The sequence below is a fragment of the Pleurodeles waltl genome, chromosome 10 (genome assembly GCF_031143425.1).
Source record: "Pleurodeles waltl isolate 20211129_DDA chromosome 10, aPleWal1.hap1.20221129, whole genome shotgun sequence".
In the NCBI taxonomy this organism is placed as follows: Eukaryota; Metazoa; Chordata; class Amphibia; order Caudata; family Salamandridae; genus Pleurodeles; species Pleurodeles waltl.
This window is the reverse complement of record NC_090449.1, coordinates 136,867,161-136,890,769: the sequence shown is the minus strand read 5'-3', so window position 1 is coordinate 136,890,769 and position 23,609 is coordinate 136,867,161. Positions and strand designations below refer to the sequence as shown.

Genomic DNA, 23,609 nt, shown 5'->3' with positions numbered 1-23,609 from the left:
CATCCTAAAAGATGACAAGAAACCAGCAGGCCATTTCCGTCCATCGGCTCAGGGCTGTTTACCGACCACCAGTGATTTCCAAAACCCCACAACACTGACAAGGAAGGACTTGAATGGCTGTAAAACGGGCATGTTGAATAAGCCGAATCTAAGACTGCAAATAATTTCAGACGATCAAGTGTGGATAGGTTCTAAGCAGGTGCTGAATTTACAGGGCTGTCCTCGTTCATTACAATAATATAAAAAAAAACTAACCCCCACAGCTCACATAGGATACCATTGGGGCATACAATAGAAAGAAAACTAGGCCTCCTTGATTGAAAATAAATTCCGTAGACTCGAGTGCCACATTGAAGGAACGAGTCTTGAGGCTCATTTTGGCGCCATCTGGACGTAAAGAACAACCTTCTCAAACCAAACTGTTTCCAACCCGAATCCTAATGTGTGTTTTTAAGAGACTGAGTAACCGCCAGTGCCTGCCCAGAAAGTGCTGCTGACCATGTTTGTTAGCCAAGAAAATATAGTTTTGTGGCCAAATGTGCAAATGAAAAGTAATCTTGCACTTGAGGGAGCTTTAAATGGCATTCCTGCACCCTTACATTGGGGAAAAAAAAGAGGTAAATTGCATTCTTCAATTATAGGAACAAGTAATAGGATTAAAATGTGTGCTGACATAGCTACAGTATGTCTGGTATGATTAGTCATTCTTAAAAACAGTCCTTTGTTACAGTTCATTTTAAGGTAACAAACCTTAGGCGGGACTAGACATTCCTAGCTAGATTTTAGTAAATAGACGCGACACCTCGTCACTAGAAGAGAAACTGGCTAATGTAATTGATAAGTAGATGACTTGTGACTTTTTTTTTTTGGTATGGAACTAAGCGTCTGATAATCATACGTTTTGGAATGTCCTCTTTCCTGAACCATCTCTGTATTAAACAAAAAAAAACATGTTAGGTTTTTATGGCAAGTCAGTGTAGTGGAAGCTTTAGGGTCATAAGGGTTTCCAGCAAGTAAACACATTTGGCAAACTTTTGCCTAAGAATTGAGATATAGTCAAAATCAGGCGCACAACTGAATTTTGTGCTAAGGTGCTTGGTTATTCAACTGAATGGTCCAACGGTGAGCTTAAGTGGTCAGCTATTACCTTGAAGGGAATTATGCTTTCCACGTTGCTTTAACTAGTTTCCTTCTGTCTTGGTATATTGTTAGGATGTTTGCCCACTTTGTCAGCTTGAGAAGCAAATGTGGGCGTATACTGCAATGTAGGAATTCTAGCTGGAGTTTTAGTTTGGTTCTTGCTCCCATCTCAAGATAAATACAATGGCTGCAGCAGTTTTCATACAACAGCTTCATCTGCTTAAAGACTTGGCATACGGGCACACTGCATGTTTTCATCTTCTAACAGAGTTGTAACATTAGAGTGGCTGCAGTTGTGGGTTCTCTGCTTAGTTGGTTTACGAATGTTTGCCATGGAGTTCTTAGCCACTGTGTATTTCGAAGTCAGTCTGGCTGGAATTGAACTGCTCAACTAGCCATGAAGAAAACAGCCACTAATTTGTGAACGATATGGGGCCTTTCTAAAGCATTCACACTGTGATCTCTCTTTATGGTGTAGTCTATCCTTTCTTTCTTGCCTTCTTTCTTTGCTTTCCTTCTTTGTTTGCCTGGTGTCGTGTCTCCTTTGTTCTGCATTGTTTATATGCAAGGCTTGGTTTTAGAGTAGAAAGATGGACTTTTCCTTAATTGCTATCCTTGCTTCAGTTGTTCATTTTGGTTCAATGTGAATGTACAGAAAACAAGCGCTAGTTTACCGGATTGTTTTATTTTTATAATTTGTTTTCAGTGAATTGTATCAGGGAATTTTATTTATTTTAATGTTTAAAGTAAAATATGTGTAAAAAAAAAAAAAAGCTCCCTCCACTCTCTTCTTACCTGTATAAAGCTTAATTAATATATGCCACATGTAAAACACTCTCTTAAAGGGAAGTGCTGAGATGCTTACCCCGCTGCAATGTAAGTTGATCTGTGTCTTTACTTCTGATGCTATTGTAATGAAGAAAATCTAGCTTACCAGTGCACACAGTTCACTTTGTTACATCTTGTAGAGTGAAACTACTAGCTTCTCCCACAGGACCCAAGATTTGCTAGGGCACATGCAGAGCCTGAGTCCTGCATAGATGTCGCACCTGCTAAGAGGCCATAAATGCAGATTCTAATTAGGGTCACCTTGAGATGAGGAGAGCAAATGATTAGTTTGGATTGAATGGAGTGCGCAGGAAAGTGGCACCTTCAGTGTCCAACTCTTGGCTTGTATGGTTGTCGGCCATGGAAAGACATTTAACAAAACCTGATACCCCTACCTGAAGAGTGCAAAGAATACATTGCTATGTTACAAGTGAGTGGTTGTTAATACTTGTATTAAGGCACCACCAGAAACAGCTGACGGGCTAGCCGACTGTTCATCGGGGTCTGATTGTATGCTGCTACTCGTAGTGACTGGTCTTTGGTGTTGGACTAGAAGCAAAGGTGCAAGAGACGTCACTCTGGTGAAGCGTGCCGCAGTACCAAAAGCCAAAGAGGCGGAGTTGAGCTGTGGTGGTCTGGTTTTCAGAGGGTGCAACATCATCTTGATGGTTTTCAACTAAATGACCATCCTTTTTTTAACCAGACTCGTCTGCTGCATAGGATAAACCCACAATAGTTCTAGGGTTTGATACTTGCCTAGGTAAGGGGAAGAGGAGCTGAGCATTTGAACTTTGTTTTTACCCCTCTGGGGCAGTTTGTGGAGCGTGTTCATACCAGGCCAGTTATCTTACATTTTTTAAAGGGCAAAAGCTGTGAATATTGGTCCAGGTACAGACATTGGATCCTAATATTGCTGCCCGACCCCTTCCTGTCCCAACCTTAGAGAGATATTAAAGTATCGAGTATTTTGTGGTATTTTATTTTGCTCATTCGCACCGCTGCCAAATGGCTTCTTGTCGTTTGTGACAGGACAATGGATCAGATAGAGAAACCCGCACCAGTGCACTCGGCCTCAGCCAGGCACCATATCACATTGTCCGATGCACGGTAAATAATTTGTAATTTAACGCAGCAGCACAGTCATGTTTTATTGCTTTTAAGTTTTATGAAGGGCTAATTGTCGCCTTTTGTTTACTTCCAAGTGGAAAGGCAACAGAGTGTCATGGGCTGATTAGACTTTAGTGATCATTTATATGACACACAAATCTACAATCCCAGAATGCAAAGTGCTGTTACTTGAGATCCAGCCTTGGGAGGTGTGTGTGTTGCAAATGATATGTGGCTACTTGGGAAGTATCGTATGATATTCTAATAATTTGAGGGGAGAGGACTAATTCTCCCCCCACTGCTTGTCCTCTGCACTTAGAGAATCAAGCTACACACACAAAGCGGTAATGCGCCCAGGATTGCTTGTCATCTTGTACATGGGGACATTCAGTAACGGGACACAATTGAGCACTTGGGACGCAAGATTACAAGAGCGGAACATCTGTCTTGGTACAGTCAAGCATAGTCTACCGCTCTACAGGCCTAAAGGTAGCTGCCCAAATATTGAAGTCCTGGTTTAGACATTCCAATCACATTTTGGTAAGGCCTGCAGAAACGATGATATGCTTTATTTTAATGCAAGTGAAATTTCATACAATAGTTAATGGAGGTTTGTTTTTTGTTTTTCCTCGCCAGAGTCGAGGAAAGGGAGGTGCAGTGAGTAAACTGATGGAAAGCATGGCAGCCGAAGAGGACTTTGAGCCAAACCAGGACAGCAGCTTCTCAGAGGATGAACACTTGCCTCTCACCATGCCCCTCGAACGCCCACCCACGCCAGGTAAGTGAGATTGGCTGTGGCATTGGACAACTCTGTTGTGAATACGGTGGCACACATTTTTGGCTCACAGATTCAAAGCGGTGTCATTTGTGGTTTGCGGTCCTCGTTAACGCCCAGTTTGCTACTGTTGTTGTGCGCCTGACCAAATGTCCGGCGCACATACAACAGGTAGCCTATCCCATCATGCATACATGGCGGGACCTGAGAATTTGAGGCTTCAAGATTACAAAAATAAGCATATTTGGACAGAGTGAGGTTTTTGCTCTTTGTGATAATGTCTTTCCAGCCAGTTGCCCTATCACGACAGTAAACGATACCTAGTTCTTTTGCTTGTTCTTTATTGATAGTGAGAAGTATTTGACCCTTGACTGCTGGAGTGTTCCGCGGCTGACGCATACACCATCGTTTATGCAGACTTTTTACAAATGTTGAAGGAGCTATTCACTTGAAGTATGTCTCTAATGACGTGTCCATAGGTCATGATGGTGGACATAGTCCACCTCTTTATACAGAGTATTCAAGTCCAGTGGGTAGTGGAGTGCTTAAACTATTACTGGATCTCTTGAGGATTCTAGCTAACATACATATGGAACCTTCATGTTTCCTTAACTGTGTCAATGGTTTTCTCCAGTGTACTTTCCAGCTGCAGAAGTCAAGTGTTATGGATTTGTGGAATAGTTGGCAGACTGAATCAATTCTGCAGCCTCACTCACTTGGCTGTGCAAACGTATCTTCCGACTCTTCGATACATGTAAAAGACAGAACTTGTATGTCGACGAAATAAGTTGGAGGAATTCTTAAGACCCTTTCGTTGTGCATAGCAAAATGTTGTTAATTTGCGCCTTTTTCCTTGGACTTTGCAGTGGCAAATGCCTTGGATTAAATTGACAACTTATTGCATTACCAGCCCGTGTCTAAATCGTATTCAAAGTCGCGGAAAGCTGTTTAAAATAGATGAGAACTAGTGATTTCATTTTTATACCATAAAATATCCACTAGATGGCGCCAAAGGATCACAAATGCATGCTTCTTTTCGGTGTTGATTAAAAGATGGGCTTATTGTAACTCTTCTTGCCAGACAATTACCTATCCAATAGATGCCTTTTTTAATATATACACCCAAAAAGCAGTAAATTAAACTTTTTTAAAAGGCCCTGCAAGTATAATCCATCTCTGAAGGTTTCTAAAATGCTAGAAGTTTCAAATTGGGTCAGGGAAGTGCTTCATGTATTCAGTTTTTGTCCTAATTAGAATGCATATGCCAAAAACGTCATTTCTTACGTTGATAAATAGAACAGAACGCTTTCATTAAAGCCAATAGTGTTCAATAGAACCTAGATGTGTGGATATAAGCAAACGCTTCGACGCACCGTTCCTGCCTGCTTGTGGCGTTTATCTGCCAACCTCGCCCAGAGAACTCTGAATGCTTTCCGCTACCTCTGCGCGAATCCTTCCAAGATCTGAAGCACTGAACCCTTTCTCAATCTGTGTCTATGTCGAGCCACCAAAGGGGGCGGTTAACTGTTACGCCCCTCTTAATACTGCTATTCGATTCTTGTTGTGATTAATGTTGCTCTCTAATGTTCAAATCGCTTGTTCCGCTTTTACCACTGTGGCCCTATCTTTTGCGAATACAACATATCAAAAGTTAATGATCATCTAAATATTGTACTTGAAATGGTTTCTTCTGTGCTATTGTCTCACACAATTTGACTAGAAAGCCATAGTTTGTCACTTGTTATGGTCGTTGAGATTCTGGGTATTTATTAATGTCTATACATTAAGTTGTTCAGTACTTTTTGTGACTTTATGATGATTGCAATTTGTACTAGTTCTGTAATGTAAAGGGCGATCAGAAAGAACGAGTGGAGAAACACGCAACCAACTATGAAGTGGTGAAAATAAAGTAGTTTTAAAATTCTAAAGGTTTGTTACCTGTTCCTTAACATTGGTGACGACAATAGGATTCCTGTATTTTTTCTGTTAAAAAAAAAAAAAGATTTTTGCAAAGTTACAAATTTATACACTGCAGACGATACCTAAAAAAAAATAATAATAATAATCTTCCCTAAAAAAATAATAATATATATATTCTGCTCTTACAGCACAGAAAAAATACCAAACGGAAGTAGTAAATAGACAACCCAACCCATATCCTGAGGAGAGCAGAATTTAGCGCCTAAGAGGGAATGGGTAGAAAAAAAACACTGAAACAATAATGGCACATAACTTCCATACTTTATTACCAGCCCCTGAATATTCTCGTGGCATCGACCCTTGGTAACCGCAGCCCATGTAGTCCCTCCACTTGTCTCACCCCTTACACTTATAGAGATTTATTTCCATGTTATACACTGATAAATCTTGATCTCTACATTGCTAAAGTTGGAGGATCAGGGTTTATCCATTCTGAAGCAATACACAGATGGGTGACCGCCATAGCTATAAAAGGTAAATATGCTACCCTCCTCAGAGTCTCCGAATCCTCCCACCCATCTAAACCACACCTAATAGCATCATAGAAGATGATAGCCAAACCTGCCAGCCAATAATTGAACTCAAACTTCTTGACATCCTGCTTAAAGCCATCTAATTTGGGGCATGAATAAAACATGTGAATTATATCTGCTTCCTCTAACGCACCTATTAGAGTTGCTACTCGTGTCCAGACCTTCCTCCCCACTTAGCTACCCTCGTTGGCATATGATATAGGTTAAAAACTGATTTATAATGTTGACTTCTCAAACCTGCCGTTAGCAACAGCATGTTACCCGGGTCCAATGATTCCTGCAAATAAAGGCCCTCTGATCCAAATCTGGCCTCCTAGCTAGCATTTTGCAGTTCTGCGTCATTTGGCTGAGTCTGTAACAACAGTTAATAAATTATGCCAATCTTGCCCCACTGCCTCAATTCCTCAATCAGGGGGATCCTTACTACTAAGTCTAAATCTAATTTCCTTTTGATAAAGTCTCGCAGCTGAAGTGATTAAAAAAAAATAACCCCTCTGCTACCCGGAGGCCTCCTGTAGTTCAGAAAAGGAGTGAAGTTGGCCGTTGCCACAAACATTCCCTAAAGCTCCATTGCGTGCCCATCTGCCCATGACGGCATCCTGAAAAATAGGAGGAAAAACTGATGCTGCAGAAAAAGACATTTAAAATTAAATTTCACAAGACCGACTTGTCACCTGATCTGGTTCCAAACCTTATACACTACTCTTACAATCTCTAACCTGGTCTTATAATAACTTTATTCTATATATGTGGCCAGGCATGCCTTCGCTTCTGCTCTCAAAAATCAGCTCATAAGTAGGAGACGACTCTGGTCACGGATAGCTCAGCTTGTTTGAATCCAGCAAACTCCCCATATGCTGCAACATACAAGCCCAGTAATAAAAGGCAAGGTTTGGGATTGACCACCCACCCTATGATCGCGTCAGTCATGTATTTAGCTGCCCTCCTAGGTCTGCGTTAGCTCCATAAAAAAACTGATACATTTTCAAGTTTAGTGACCCATTCATGGCTTGTTTGGTTCCACGTCGTAACACGCACTTCAAAAACAAAGCCTCTTTTGCAAAAACAGATTCCTAAGAACAGACTGCCAAATTATCGACATATCAGAAATGTTTCAAGTTAAACCTTTCGGCATGTACTTAAATACAGCCATAATAACCCACCCCCCCCTTTTTTGAGAGCGTTGCTAGCATCCTATTTGGACATCAGCCCTAGCATGTTAGGTGGCCCGTGTTTGATACTCTGTGTATTTTAGGATTATATTTTTATATAGGATGATTTTGTGGTAGGTCGATATTTTGGTAGTCTGATTTTGCCACAGATGTTAAGTTTTAAAGTCCATGTTTTCAGATGACACTGGCTGTTTTCTTTCCAAAGTTTAGTCTTAGATCTTCATTATTGTCCTGGCGAGGCATAACTTTAGACCCCTGTTGCTCCTGCATTCTTTGTTCGTCTGAGTCAGTCAAAGTGGGAAATTTTAGCCAAATTTTGCAGTGGCTTCCGTCCTTTTATAATGCATTACTTCATATCGATTGAAATTTCGTGAGCTAGTGATTCGGAGGTGCTGACACTAAGAGGGAGCTTCATTTGTTACCATTTTGCAAGGCTTGCTCCTGTGCTTATCCCATAGGTTTGGTACTCAATGTAACTCTGCCTCACACAGAAGAACGTCCAGGTGACTTTGCACAATCAACTTGTGAAGCTTGAAACACTCTGCCACCCTTAAGCCTTCAGCATTAAGTTTCTAGTTCTGTGGGTGGTGACTTTCTACTTGAAGACAGCAGTAGAACCTAAAAACAGCCTTCCAGATGCTAGGCACCGTCCTGCATTGTCTCCTGCGTCCTGTGATCCCTTATCTGTTCCGCCTTTGTCAGAATGAGGTGAAAATGCTAAAAAATGGGCAGAGTATGTGGTTTTGTATTATTCTGCTCACTCCCTCCAATACCAAGCTCCACCTTTAATGATCAGGATAGATAACATCCTGTCTGACTTGAAATGTCATGTGAATTTTCCCTACCCGTTTCAAGGGTGAATGCATCTTGTTTTTGTGATGCGAGGCAGGTCTCAAGAGAGGAAGCTAGGTTTGGTCTTTATTTTCTTCCTTAGCATGAAATGGGAGACCTCTTCCCCCTCCCCCCCGGAGTTATCGGGCTTCGTCGATTGGGTCTTTGTTAAAGGACCTCTGTATCTGGCCTGGTGTCTTGCTCTGTGCTGCATGCTCTTCACTGTAGAAGCCATGGGTCCCATGAGTTTGTCTGAAGAAAGCAGTTTCTTGCGTTGCCTTGCGCTCATGGTGGTGTGGATAAGTTATGTTTATGTAGACCTATTCTAATATGGAATAGTCGAGTTCCACTTCATAGTTGTCTTAACTCTGGAAATTAGAGCAGTGCTTCATACCATACTAATGTTTTCTCAAAGCTGTGGTAGAGAAAAGGGAAATTGAAAAGAGGGAACAAGAAGGGGGTGATAGATTAGATGGAATTAATGATCTGCTTTGTGCATGGACTGGTCCCTCTCCTACCAAAAACCACTACAGTCACTGATTGAAGTGATAGCACATATTTGAAATTAAGGTAAATGGAGATACTGGGGCAGGTCAGAGTCTTATAGGAGAGTGGAGATTGTCTCCTCCCTTCTCCCAACCAACTTTGGTCAAACCTACAGCAAGGACATCTGGTACTATCCTATTGGAGCCTTCAAATGAGGATACGTTTTTGAAGCTACTGTCAAACTACAACCCATGTTTTTGTGATACATCCACCTGTATTGTCACTCGAAAAATTGCTGACACTAGCACTTTCTTACCTCGGCCATTAATACTAGACAAGACGTGAATAAGTAAAGGATTCCATTCAAAGCCCAGACAGTGTAGGAACTCCACTCCAAATTCTAAGAACTCCTCTATTTCCTATGGTAAAAATGACTTATCGAGAGCCAGATCATTGTCACTTTTGCCTAATTAATTTATGTTTAAGGGATTCAGCTGTGAGGTTTGGTTTTCAAGATTCAGCAACATCCCTTAAGACCTTAGCAGGGTCTTTCTCATCCCATTGCAGAGATGAACATCTTTTATCGAAGAGCTATGGGTTGCTTTTGTTGTGAATCTGGTACTTCCTGGTCAGGCAGGGATCATAATGTGCACCCAAAGAGCCATTATGGCAACTTTTTATAGGCACTTTACATCGGGTGGCTGATTTCCTGGACTTGCTTTTGCTTGTGATCTTGAAAGTCTACATGCTTTTCACCTCAAGATTCAGTTTATTTCATTGAGTGTCTTTACAACATGCACCACCAGGTATTTCCTTTAAAACTAATTTGATCAGCATCAAGCACAGCATCACATTTGCTGAGTGGACGTCTTCAGACTCGTTGAAATCTGTTTTGACCAGATTGCTATGACCTGATTTGGCCTGAAGCAAAGTGTCCCACCAAGAAGCACGTCCGGTCCCCAGCTTGTCCAGCTGAATTTTAGTGGAAAGTATTTCTGTTGCAAACAAAGTAAAGGGCAAAATATGTGAGCAACAACTTGATTCCCTTTTTTCATGTTCTAGCTCCCCGCTCCTGCTTGATTGATGAGGACAAGCTGACGGATGGGCTACGTGTCCTTATTCCAATGGATGACAAACTTCTGTATGCAGGACACGTGCAGACTGTGCATTCGCCCGACATGTAAGTAATATGAACAATGTTCTAACCCAATACATGGTTTGCTGTGGCTACCTTGTCTGTCATTCACACAGTGGGAATAACAGTCAGTGACTCAGACCCAAGTGTACAGCTGCATCACAAAGTGTATTATTAAGCTTCCCACCACTTTTGTTGCTGCTCGTGGCTCAGGATTTCTCAACTGGGTCTCTGATCACAGCAAGAAGAGATTCTGCTAATAATCCGTTAAAACAAATAAGAGATTTGCGTTTTAACAAAATGAGCCACATCTATGTGTTTATAGCCCAGGCTGGTCTCCTGCAGATTGTTTATTTGGGTTCACCTGGTAGTATCACTAGAGCTGTAGCAGCTGGGTCATCATAACACAAAACCTGTGTGAGCTTTAGATGTCTGTTGTTGGAAGCTAGCTTTTTATGTAGTGGTGCCAAAGTAAGGGCACACTATGCAAAAAGTCCACACAATCCTTATTGGTTTAAGGGCTTACTTTAATAATCCTGAGTGCTCTATCTGTAGTAGTGTGGTAGAGCAGAGTAGGCTTATCAAAGGGGAGTGTTAAACATTTGTTCTACACACACAGTCAATAAATGGTTCACATACTCAATAAGAAATCTGAGAAATTTATAGAATAAAGCAGCTTTTATAGGAATTTAGACACCAAGATCTTCTGAATAACTTTAGGTCAAAATCATTGATTTTAAAACCAAACAGATAAAATATCTTAAATAACTGTTTTGAGGCATGAGCCTGGAACACTATAAAGTTACCTTATGGGAGAAAAACACACATAGCAAACAGGTACTGGCAGGCAGAGGTGAGAGTTGCCTTTTGGGACTTAGGGTGTTTTAGGGTGGGGGCGGATCCGGGTTGGGCGGGGGGGCTTAAAGGGGTGCACGCAAAGTACCACCATCAGTTAAACTTTACTTGTCCTGTTGTGTTAGGGTGCAGAGGTGCCGGACGGGATGGTAGCCTCGAGTGCTACACCATTAAAGTCAGTCTGGATCTGAAACAAAGGCTACAATGGGGTACTAGGGGACAAGCTTGGAAGAACCTACAAAGTGGGGCTCAGCTCGTAGGGACCCCTATGCCAAGGGGAAACAGGCAGAAGTCATGGACCCAGGCTCTGGTGCAGAGGGTCTTGGCTGGCTGGCAGCTTGCATTTACGGCTCTTAAAGTCGATTGGTTGACCTGAAGTGGGGATAAAAACAAAACTGCAGGGCCACCCTTGTCGTTGATCTGTCCTGATACCCCTCAACATGCGGGACGTCTTCCAAGATGGATGGTCTGGGCTGGTCACGAAACAAGCCTTTGCTGGTGCAAGCGACCTGGAACACAGGGTATTGGTGCAGGGGAGCTCCTGGAGGGTTGAGCATCTCAAAACTCAGCTGAGAGACTGGACTGAACTAGTGCCACAAAGTCCTCCTCCTGAAGTGGTGCTCAGTCGGTGGGCCGATGGCCAGAAACATTATCAATCAGGTAGATGTGGTTGGTGCCTGTAGATGCAGGGGGATGGCTCCTCCCCGTTAGAAATGGGGTCTCTAGTTGGCAGTCTGTTTGCACCCTGTCCAAGTAGGGACCCTCACTCTAGTCAGGATAAGGGAGATACCCGCTCAGATAACCCCTGCTCATCCCCTTGGTAGCTAGGCACGAGCTGTCAGGCTTATATCAGAAGCAATGTGTAAAGCAACTCTGTCCACCAGGACAGCAAGCCACAGTGACCACTGACAGCTGTCAGGGTTGAGAGTCAGGCCCCAGGCCTTTCAAGGCTCTCCCAGTACTGTGACTGTCGAGAGAGAGAGATCGAGAGAGAGAGATCGAGAGAGAGAGATCGAGAGAGAGAGATCGAGAGAGAGAGATCGAGAGAGAGAGATCGAGAGAGAGAGATCGAGAGAGAGAGAGATCGAGAGAGATCGAGAGAGAGAGATCGAGAGAGAGAGATCGAGAGAGAGAGATCGAGAGAGATCGAGAGAGAGAGAGCGAGAGAGAGCGAGAGAGATCGAGAGAGATCGAGAGAGATCGAGAGAGATCGATCGAGAGAGATCGAGAGAGAGATCGAGAGAGAGATCGAGAGAGAGATCGAGAGAGAGAAAAAACAGAAAGAAAGAAAAGGGGGCAGTAACCCCAGGAGTCGGGCACCCTTTGACCACTCTCCCTTCCACCAGGTCAGGGATGAATGCCTGACAGTGGTTTTCCCCTCTAGGGCTTTGTATCTTCCCGCTAGGAGCGGCACCCCCAGAGTCTAGAATTGTCAGGCTGCTTATGGAAACAGTCCTGCAGAATCCTCCCACCAGTCCAGGGATGTTAACCTGCAACTGGCCTTCCAACCTGGGGTCTGTACCTTCAGATTGACCAGGGCCAGGTGCGAGGAGTCCCTACCCCTGCCCTTTCTTCTGGGTTCCTGCATCCTGCACCCCCAGCAGGCATACTTGGGGGGAAGGGGTGTGGGGGGGGGGGGTGAGGTATTGGGCCAACCCCCCCTTAAATCGGGTCAGAGTTTACCCTCTGCACTTGATCCTCCAGTCTAGGGTCTGTATCCTCAGCCTGGACCATTGCCTGGCAAGCCAGGACTTCCTGGGGAGCACACCATATGAGAGTCTGGATGGCACTGGTCTCCTGACCTCTGCCCATCTGACAAAGCATGGTTCCACCCCCCCCCCCCCCCCCCCTCCCCCCCCCCCCAGAAATGTTATCACCAAGGTCATTCCTGGAGGACTCTGACCCTCAGAGTTAACTGCTGACCCTCCAAGATCTCCACTAGGGCACACAATCTCCACTCAATCCTCTGTCTGGACTTCTGCAACCCCTCACTAAGAGTGGTACCCAGACACCAGAACTGGTGGGACGCAGGCTACAGCTCTTCCACCACCCCCCCCCCCCCACCCCCACCAACCAAAGTTCTCCTGACACTATGGGGTCTCCCTCAGCAGATGGCCCTACGGTACAGGCTAGGCTCCCCTCCTGGTGTTGCCTCATGGAACCCTCTAGGACCTGGGACTGGATCTCGGGCACCCTGGGCCTCAGCCTACCCCCAATCCCTCTCCTCTAAGACTGGACTTCAGATCCCTCACCCATCCCAAATGCCTCTTCAGACTCTCAGGTATTCACCCAGAGGTCTGCCTCCAGTGAAAGCTTCCTGGGGTTAGAGAACTCCCACTCCACCGGGTGTTGGCGTAGCTCTGGAAAACAAGGACTGGACATGTGCTCTCCAGCAACCCCTCTCCCTGTCACACTCACCTAGAGCCAGTAGGGTGTCCTTCCCACCACTAGGAATATGACTTCCCTATGCCAGTTCCCCAATCCACCTCAGCGACCCTGCACATCACTGGAGCTCCCTCATACTCCTGAACCTCCTGGTGTGTTAACCCCCTCCTTCAAGTCTGGCACCAAATCTCTGGGCATTGTGCACTTCTTCATCAGCCCTGGATATAACACATTTGCTGCCACCATCTGAACTGGACTCAGCCCTCATGGCTTCCAGCTTCAGCTCTTCACAGCTCAGTTCCTGACCTGCACATAATACATTTTCCTTGGCTAAGCCTCTCTTAGCCTCAGCTCTCTCGAGCTGTTCATCCAGTGCTCCTGAGCTAGGAGTCATTCCCCTCTCTCTGGTTCCCTTTCAGTGCCATTGCCCTCTGCATCAGAGTAGTCCTCCTCCTCAGAACAATCTGGTATGGCTGCTTCCCAGCGTTTCATCTCATACTGAAACGGGGCTGTCTCAAAGACTCACCTCGGGGGGACCTTCTCTTCCTTGCAGAAAACCTTTAGCTCCCTCAACATGTAGTACTCTAGGTGCCAGAAGTTGACTTCCATTCTGCAAAGGCCTCACAACCAAAAACCAGAGTCCACAAATATGTCAATATCTCTAGGAGGACACCAGAGAACAAAAAGGAAAATACAGTATGTGGTACGTAGTGATCTGCAATATGGTAGTAATGCACACAAATCACTGTAGGTCAAGGGCAAATGCAAGTCCTATCTCACAGCTGCCAACCAGTGTTAGAAATGGGGTCTCTAGTTGGCAATCGGTTTGCACCCTGTCCAAGTAGGAACTTTTACTGTAGTCCGGATAAAGGGAGATACCCGCTCAGATAACTCCTGCTCATTCCCTTGGTAGCCTGGCACGAGCAGTCAGGCTTTTCTCAGAAGCAATGTGTAAAGGATTTGCACATAACACACAGTAACACAGTGAAAACACTACAAAAGGACACCACAACAGTTTTAGAAAAATAGCCAATATTTATATAGATAAAACAAGACCAAATACGATAAAAATCCAACATACTGTATTAAAAGTATAAATTCTGCAAAATTTACTCAAAAATACAATTCCTTGAAGTCAATAGCTCCACCTGGGGTTATCACTGCGTCGTGATCAACAAAACCAAAAGTTCAGGACGGCCGCGGTGTCGGGAAGACCTGCAAACAGTACCTTGAATTTGTAGGGCATCATGATCCTCGCGGTGAGCTCTGGAGAGCGGTGTCAGTGTCGGTTCCAGACTCAGTGGGTCCTTGAAGTCACACGCGTTGCAGATGGAACTCCGGGCTGATGAAGTCAGGAGCATTGCCATGGATGGCGTCGGGGCTGCAGTGCGAATTGGGACGATGTGATGCGCGGTGCCCACAGGTCACGATACAGGCAGCGGCCTGGTGACGGCGCCCAGCAGTGTTGGTGGGACCAGGGCTGCAGTGTGAAGTGGGGAGGTGCAACATGCGGTGTCCACAGGTCACAGTGCAGACAGCAGCAGCGTTGTTGCAGAATTGCTGTCTGTAGGCCCAAGCCAGCGGTGTGGGACGGGACGGTGCTTTGTGACCCTCACGCGGGGTGTCCACAAGCCACTGTGCAGGCAGCGGCGCTGATGTCAGGAGCGTCGTTGTCGTGGAGGCTCAGGCTGTGGTGTGAGCAGATGATGCTGGAGTGCGGGGCCCACAGGTCACGGTGCGAGCAGCGGCTCAGTTAAGTCATCTGATGGCGTCAGTAAGACCAGGGTCATGGTGCGAAGCGGGGCAATGCGACTCCGTGTGGCGTCGGCAGGTCACGGTGCAGGGCAGCGGCATCGCAGGGGTTTCTCCTCTTGAACAGCACAAACACACAGTTCCCAGTGCTGCAGGTCGAGGAAACTGAAGTCTTTGGTGTTCCTGAGACTTCCAACAGGAAGCAAGCTCTACTCAAAGCCCTTGGAGAACTTTCTCAAGCAGGACACACAGCAAAGTTCACCCTTTGCACTCTTTTCAGGCAGAAGCAGCAACTGCAGGCCAGCCAGCCAAGCAGCACAGCAAAGGGACAGTACTCCTCCTCCTCCAGCTCTTCTCCTTGGCAGAGGTTCCTCCTGATTGCAGAAAGAAGATAAGTCTGGGGTTTTGGGTCTTCCTCTTATATCCCTTTTTGTCTTTGAAGTTGGCAAACTTGAAAGCAAAGTCTCAAGTGTTTGGAAGATCTTTCCTTGGCCAGGCCAGGCCCCAGACACACACCAGGGGGTCGGAGACTGCATTGTGTGAGGGTAGGCACAGTCCTTCCAGGTGTGAATGACAACTCCTTCCTCTCCTCTAGTTCAGATGGCTCATCAGGATATGCAGGCTACACTCCTACCCCTTTGTGTCACTGGCTAGAGAGGTGCAAAACAGTCAAACTGACCCAGACAGACAATCCACAAACAGGCAGTCACAGAATTTGTTCAAGTAAGAAAATGCCTACTTTCTAACAGTGCATTTTCAAACCAACAATTTAAAAACCAACTTCAATAAAATATGTATTTTTAAATTGTGCATTCAGAGACTCTAAACTCCACAATTTTACCTGCTCTGAAGGGGAATCTGCGCTTTAAGGATATTTAAAGGCAGCCCTCATGTTAACCTATGAGAGGGATAGGCCTTGCACAGTGAAAACCGAATTTAGCAGTATTTCACTGTTAGGACATATAAAACACACTAGTATATGTCCTACCTTAAACATACACTGCACCCTACCCCTGGGGATACCTAGGGCCTACCTTAGGAGTGCCTGACATGTAGTAAAAGGAATGGTTTTTGGTAGTTTAAAACTGCACACACAGACACTGCAGTGGCAGGTCTAAGCTAGATTTACAGGGCTACTAATGTGGATGGCACAACCAGTGCTGCAGGCCCACTAGTAGAATTTGATTTACAGGCCCTTGGCATTTCTGGTGCATTTTACCAAGGACTTAACAGTAAATCAAATATGGATAACCCAATCAAAAGTACAATTTACACAGAATGTAGGGAAATGCCTTTCTTGGCGTGGTTACCCCCTAACTTTTTGCCTTTTGTTGATGCTAGTTATGATGGAAAGTGTGCTGGGATCCTGCTAACCAGGCCCCAGAACCAGTGTTCTTTCCCTAAACTGTACCTTTGTTCCCAAAATTGGCACAGCCCTGGCACACAGATAAGTCCCTCGTAACTGGTACCAAGGGCCCTGTGACCAGGGAAGGTTTCCAAGGGCTGCAGCATGTATTATGCCACCCTGGGGACCCCTCACTCAGCACATGCACACTGCCTCACAGCTTGTGTGTGCTGGTGGGGAGAAAATGACTAAGTCGACATGGCATTCCCCTCAGGGTACCATGCCCACATCCCACTGCCTGTGGCATAGGTAAGTAACCCCTCTAGCAGGCCTTCCAGCCCTAAGGCAGGGTGTACTATACCACAGGTGAAGGCATAGCTGCATGAGCACTATGCCCCTAAAGTGTCTAAGCCAAATCTTAGACATTGTAAGTGCATGGTGGCCATAAAGAGTACATGGTCTGGGAGTCTGTCAAATACGAACGCCACAGTTCCATAATGGCTACACTGAAATCTGGGCAGTTTGGTATCAAACTTCTCAGCACAATAAATCCACACTGATGCCAGTGTGGGATTTATTGAAAAATGCACACAGAGGGCAACTTAGAGATGCCCCCTGTATCCCAGTCCAAACACCAGTGTTAGGCTGTCCAGTTCCTGCCAGCCTGCCAAAACCTGACGGGTTTCTGGCCACATGGGGTGAGTGCCTTTGTCACTTTGTGGCCAGGAACAAAGCCTGCACTGGGTGGAGGTGCTTCTCACCTCCCCCTGCAGGAACTGTAACACCTGGTGGTGAGCCTCAAAGGCTCATGCCTGTTGTGATTGCGCCCCAGGGCATTCCAGATAGTGGAGATGCCCGCCCCTCCGGACACAGCCCCCACTTTTGGCGGCAAGTCCAGAGGAGATGATAAGAAGAACAAGGAGGAATCACCCACCAGTCAGGACAGCCCCTAAGGTGTCCTGAGCTGAGGTGACCCCTGCCTTAAGAAATCCTCCATCTTGGTTTTGGAGGATTCCCCCAATAGGAATAGGGATGTGCCCCCTCTCCTCTCAGGGAGGAGGTACAAAGAGGGAGTAGCCACCCTCCAGGACAGTAGCCATTGGCTACTGTCCCCGAGACCTAAACACTCCCCTCAATTTAGTATTTAGGGGCGACCCTGAACCCAGGAAATCATATTCCTGCAACCTGAAGAAAGAAGGACTGCTGACTTGAAAGCCCCGTAGAGACGACGGAGACAACTGACTTGGCCCCAGCACTAGCGGCCTGTCTCCAGGCTCAAAGAACCTGCACGGTGACACATCCAGCGGGACCAGCGACCTCTGAGGACTGACCTGCACCTAAAGGACCAAGAACCTCCCTAGGACAGCGGTTCTGTCCAGAAACAACAACAAAGACAGCAACTTTAAACAGACTCTAACTTACAGCCAGAGGCGTGGGCCTTCACACTCTGCACCCGACACCCCCGGCTCGAGTTCAGAACAACCAACACTGCAGAGAGGACTCCAACGACGTGGACACCCTGAGTCGACCTCCTTGCACCCCCACAGTGACGCCTGCAGAGAGGATCCAGAGGCCCCCCCTGACTGCGACTGCCTGGTAACAAAGGAACCAGATGCCTGGACCAAGCACTACACCCGCAGCCCCCAGGACCGAGAGGAACCACTTACCAGTGCAGGAGTGACCTGCAGGCGGCCCTCATCGAAGTCCAGTCGGTAGCTGGCCCGAGAAGCCCCCAATGTGCCCTGCCTGCATCGCCAGAGTGACCCTCGGGTCCCTTAATTGTTTTCTTCGACAAACCCGACACCTACTTTGCACACTGCACCCAGCTGCACCTGTGCCACTGAGGGTGTGTTTTGTGTGCTTGTTCCCCCCCACACCTCTCCAGGTGCTCTACAAAACCCCCCTGGTCTGCTCCCCAAGGACGCAGGTACTTACCTGCTAGCAGACTGGTACCAACACACCCCTGTTCTCCATAGGCACCTATGTTGTTCGATGGCATCTGTCGCTGTAGATACGCATGTTCTGCAATAGCTCGCCATCTGGTGTTGGGCCGGAGTGTTACAAGTTGTTTTTCTTCGAAGAAGTCTTTCGAGTCACGGGACCGAGTGACTCCTCCTTTTGTCTCCATTGCGCATGGGCGTCGACTCTATCCTCGATTGTTTTTTTTCCGCCATCGGGTTCGGACGTGTTCCTGTCGCTCCGAGTTTCGGAACGGAAAATTAGCTAATTTCGGAAGATTTTCGTCGGTATTGTTGCGTTCGGGATCGGCGTACTTACATTCAACACCGCATCGAAGATCGAAGAGCTCCGGTGCCCTTCGGGGTAGTTTTTTCGATCCTCCGTCGGGGCCTGGTCGGCCCGACCGCGTGCTGAAGAACGCCGATGGAACGGACCCCGTTTCGTTTCTGCCCCAAATGCCACAATAAATACCCCTACACAGACCAACACTTGGTCTGCAACCTGTGCCTGTCACCTGAGCACAGCGAAGACACCTGCGAGGCCTGTCGTGCGTTCCGGTCCCGAAAAACACTCCGAGACCGTCGAGCCAGAAGACTTCAGATGGCGTCCGCACCGACAGCCCAACGGGAGTTCGAGGAACAGGAAGAGGAAGGTACCTTCTCGATCCAAGACTCCGACTCCGAAGGATTCGACGATACACAAACCGTGAGTAAGACGTCGAAAACCACACAAAGAAACATTTACAAGGCCCAGGGGACGCCACTGCCACCAGGCCATGGCTCGACCCATAAATTCGGTGACCGACCATCGGCACCGAAAAAGGCCCAAACAGTGCCGAGATCGTCCGACTCCGGTCGAGACACCGGCACGCAGCCTTCTCGGGACCGAGAAGGTGCTGGAGACAAGCCTCGACACCGTGATGCCGGTGTGGACACGGCTCGACGCCGAGACAGCGGCACAGAAACAGATCGACGCCGAGAGGTTTCGGCCCCGAAAAGGAAAAAAGTCACCTCGGAGCCGAAAAAACACGCAGACAAAGTTTCGATGCCGAAACAAACTGCAAGCGACCCAGCTTCAGGCTCTTATACAGAAGAGCACTCGCTAACCTCCCAAATGCAGAAGCATAGGTTTGAGGAAGAGCTACAAGCAACTGATGTGGACCATACGCAAAAGCGTATCTTCATTCAGCAGGGGACAGGAAAAATAAGCACCCTTCCCCCCATTAGGAGAAAGAGGAGGTTGGAGTTCCAGACGGAACAAACACCACAACCAAAAGTGGTGAAAAGAGTTACACCACCACCCTCACCTCCGCCCGTGATTGACGTTTCACCAGCACAAACTCCATCACACTCCCCAGCTCACACCACCATGAGCCAGGGTGACCAAGATCAGGACGCATGGGACCTATACGACGCCCCAGTGTCAGATAACAGTCCGGAGGCATACCCTGCGAAGCCATCTCCACCAGAAGACAGCACCGCGTACTCTCAAGTGGTGGCTAGAGCAGCACAATTTCACCACGTAAGCCTCCACTCAGAACAGGTCGAGGATGATTTCTTATTCAACACACTCTCCTCCACCCACAGCTCATACCAAAGCCTGCCTATGCTCCCTGGTATGCTCCGCCACGCAAAAGACATCTTTAAGGAGCCGGTTAAAAGTAGGGCAATCACACCAAGGGTAGAAAAAAAGTATAAGCCGCCTCCTACGGACCCGGTTTTCATCACTACACAGCTGCCACCAGACTCTGTCGTTGTAGGAGCAGCTAGGAAAAGGGCCAACTCTCACACATCTGGAGATGCACCACCCCCAGATAAAGAAAGCCGCAAGTTTGATGCAGCTGGTAAAAGAGTCTCAGCACAAGCTGCAAACCAGTGGCGCATCGCGAACTCCCAGGCACTACTTGCGCGCTATGACAGAGCCCACTGGGACGAGATGCAACATCTCATTGAACATCTGCCCAAGGACTTACAAAATAGGGCAAAACAAGTGGTTGAGGAGGGACAGGCCATCTCCAACAACCAGATCCGCTCCTCCATGGACGCTGCAGATACAGCTGCACGGACAATTAATACATCTGTAACTATCAGAAGGCATGCATGGCTCCGAACGTCTGGATTTAAACCAGAGATTCAACAAGCAGTTCTCAATATGCCTTTTAATGAAAAAGAACTGTTTGGTCCAGAAGTGGACACAGCGATTGAGAAACTCAAAAAAGATACGGACACTGCCAAAGCCATGGGCGCACTCTACTCCCCGCAGAGCAGAGGGAATTACAGCTCATTCCGTAAAACGCCCTTTCGAGGGGGGTTTCGGGGTCAAAGCACACAAGCCAGCACCTCACAAGCCACACCGTCCAGTTACCAAGGACAGTATAGAGGAGGTTTTCGGGGACAATATAGAGGAGGGCAATTCCCTAGAAATAGAGGAAGATTCCAAAGCCCCAAAACCCCTACTACTAAACAGTGACTCACATGTCACTCACCCCCTCCACACAACACCAGTGGGGGGACGAATAGGTCATTATTACAGAGCATGGGAGAAAATCACTACAGACACTTGGGTTCTAGCAATTATCCAACATGGTTATTGCATAGAATTTCTACAGTTCCCTCCAAACATACCACCAAAAGCACAAAATTTAACAACACACCATTCCAATCTCCTGGAGATAGAAGTGCAGGCACTATTGCAAAAGAATGCAATCGAATTAGTGCCAAACACACAAATAAACACAGGAGTTTACTCACTGTACTTTCTGATACCAAAGAAGGACAAAACACTGAGACCAATCCTAGACCTCAGAGTAGTGAACACTTTCATCAAATCAGACCACTTCCACATGGTCACACTACAAGAAGTATTGCCATTGCTAAAGCTGCACGACTACATGGCAACTTTAGACCTCAAGGATGCTTATTTCCATATACCAATACACCCATCGCACAGGAAATACCTAAGGTTTGTATTCAAAGGAATACATTACCAATTCAAGGTACTGCCTTTCGGATTAACAACCGCACCAAGAGTCTTTACCAAATGTCTAGCGGTAGTCGCAGCACACATAAGAAGGCAGCAGATACATGTGTTCCCATATCTAGACGACTGGCTAATCAAGGCCCATTCGTTAATAGAGTGCTCAAATCACACAAATCATATCATACAAACCCTCTTCAAACTAGGGTTCACCGTCAATTTCACAAAATCCAAAATTCTGCCACGCAAGGTACAACAATACCTGGGAGCCATAATAGACACATCAAAAGGAGTAGCCACTCCAAGTCCACAAAGAATTCAAAATTTCAACACCATCATACAACGCATGTATCCAACACAAAAGATACAAGCAAAGATGGTATTACAACTCCTAGGCATGATGTCATCATGCATAGCCATTGTCCCAAACGCAAGACTGCACATGAGGCCCTTACAACAATGCCTAGCATCACAGTGGTCTCAAGCACAGGGTCACCTTCTAGATCTGGTGTTAATAGACCGCCAAACTTACCTCTCGCTTCTGTGGTGGAACAACATAAATTTAAACAAGGGGCGGCCTTTCCAAGACCCAGTGCCACAATACGTAATAACAACAGATGCTTCCATGACAGGGTGGGGAGCACACCTCGATCAACACAGCATACAAGGACAATGGAACGTACATCAAACAAAACTGCATATCAATCACCTAGAACTTCTAGCAGTTTTTCAAGCACTAAAAGCTTTCCAACCAATAATAGTTCACAAATACATTCTCGTCAAAACAGACAACATGACAACAATGTATTATCTAAACAAGCAGGGGGGGACGCACTCCACGCAGTTAAGCCTGCTAGCACAAAAAATTTGGCATTGGGCAATTCACAACCAAATTCGCCTAATTGCACAGTTTATACCAGGGATACAAAATCAACTCGCAGACAATCTCTCTCGAGATCACCAACAGGTCCACGAATGGGAAATTCACCCCCAAATTCTGAACACTTATTTCAAACTCTGGGGAACACCTCAGATAGACTTGTTTGCGACAAGGGAGAACGCAAAATGCCAAAACTTCGCATCCAGATACCCACACAAACAATCCCAAGGCAATGCCCTATGGATGAACTGGTCAGGGATATTTGCTTACGCTTTTCCTCCTCTCCCTCTCCTTCCTTACCTGGTAAACAAACTCAGTCAAAGCAAACTCAAACTCATATTGATAGCACCAACTTGGGCAAGGCAACCCTGGTACACAACGCTGCTAGACCTATCAGTGGTACCCTGCATCAAATTGCCCAACAGGCCAGATCTGTTGACACAGCACAACCAAAAGATCAGACACCCAGATCCAGCATCGCTGAATCTAGCAATCTGGCTCCTGAAATCCTAGAATTCGGGCACTTACAACTTACCCAAGAATGTATGGAAGTCCTAAAACAAGCCAGAAGGCCATCCACCAGGCACTGCTATGCAAGTAAATGGAAGAGGTTTGTTTGCTACTGCCATATTAATCAAATACAACCATTACACACAACTCCAGAACAGGTAGTGGGTTACTTGCTTCACTTACAAAAATCTAACCTAGCTTTCTCTTCCATTAAGATTCACCTTGCAGCAATATCTGCATACCTGCAAACTACCTATTCAACTTCCCTATATAGGATACCAGTCATTAAAGCATTCATGGAGGGCCTTAGGAGAATTATACCACCAAGAACACCACCTGTTCCTTCATGGAACCTAAATGTTGTCCTAACTAGACTTATGGGTCCACCTTTTGAACCCATGCACTCCTGCGACATACAGTTCCTAACCTGGAAGGTGGCATTTCTCATCGCCATTACTTCCCTAAGAAGAGTAAGCGAGATTCAGGCGTTTACTATACAGGAACCTTTTATACAACTACACAAAAATAAAGTCGTCCTAAGAACCAATCCTAAATTTTTGCCAAAGGTTATTTCACCGTTCCATCTAAATCAAACAGTGGAACTTCCAGTGTTCTTTCCACAGCCAGATACCGTAGCTGAAAGGGCACTACATACATTAGATGTCAAAAGAGCATTAATGTATTACATTGACAGAACAAAAAACATCAGAAAGACTAAACAACTCTTTATTGCATTTCAAAAACCTCACGCAGGAAACCCAATTTCAAAACAAGGTATAGCCAGATGGATAGTTAAATGCATCCAAATCTGCTACCTTAAAGCTAAACGACAGCTGCCCATTACACCAAGGGCACACTCAACCAGAAAGAAAGGTGCTACCATGGCCTTTCTAGGAAACATCCCAATGCAAGAAATATGTAAGGCAGCCACATGGTCTACGCCTCACACATTCACCAAGC

At 46.2% G+C, this 23,609-nt stretch overlaps 1 protein-coding gene across 7 annotated transcripts in view; it reads left to right on the top strand.

The window, feature by feature from the left end:
- Positions 1–23,609, top strand: part of TNRC18 (trinucleotide repeat containing 18) — a 206,777-nt gene that overhangs the window by 144,192 nt on the left and 38,976 nt on the right. For all 7 annotated transcript variants that reach the window (XM_069209985.1, XM_069209990.1, XM_069209991.1 and 4 more), the window contains 2 exons: positions 3,712–3,853; positions 9,915–10,032. In XM_069209985.1, coding sequence (XP_069066086.1) covers positions 3,712–3,853; positions 9,915–10,032 — 260 coding nt within the window. The remainder of the gene's footprint in view (positions 1–3,711; positions 3,854–9,914; positions 10,033–23,609) is intronic.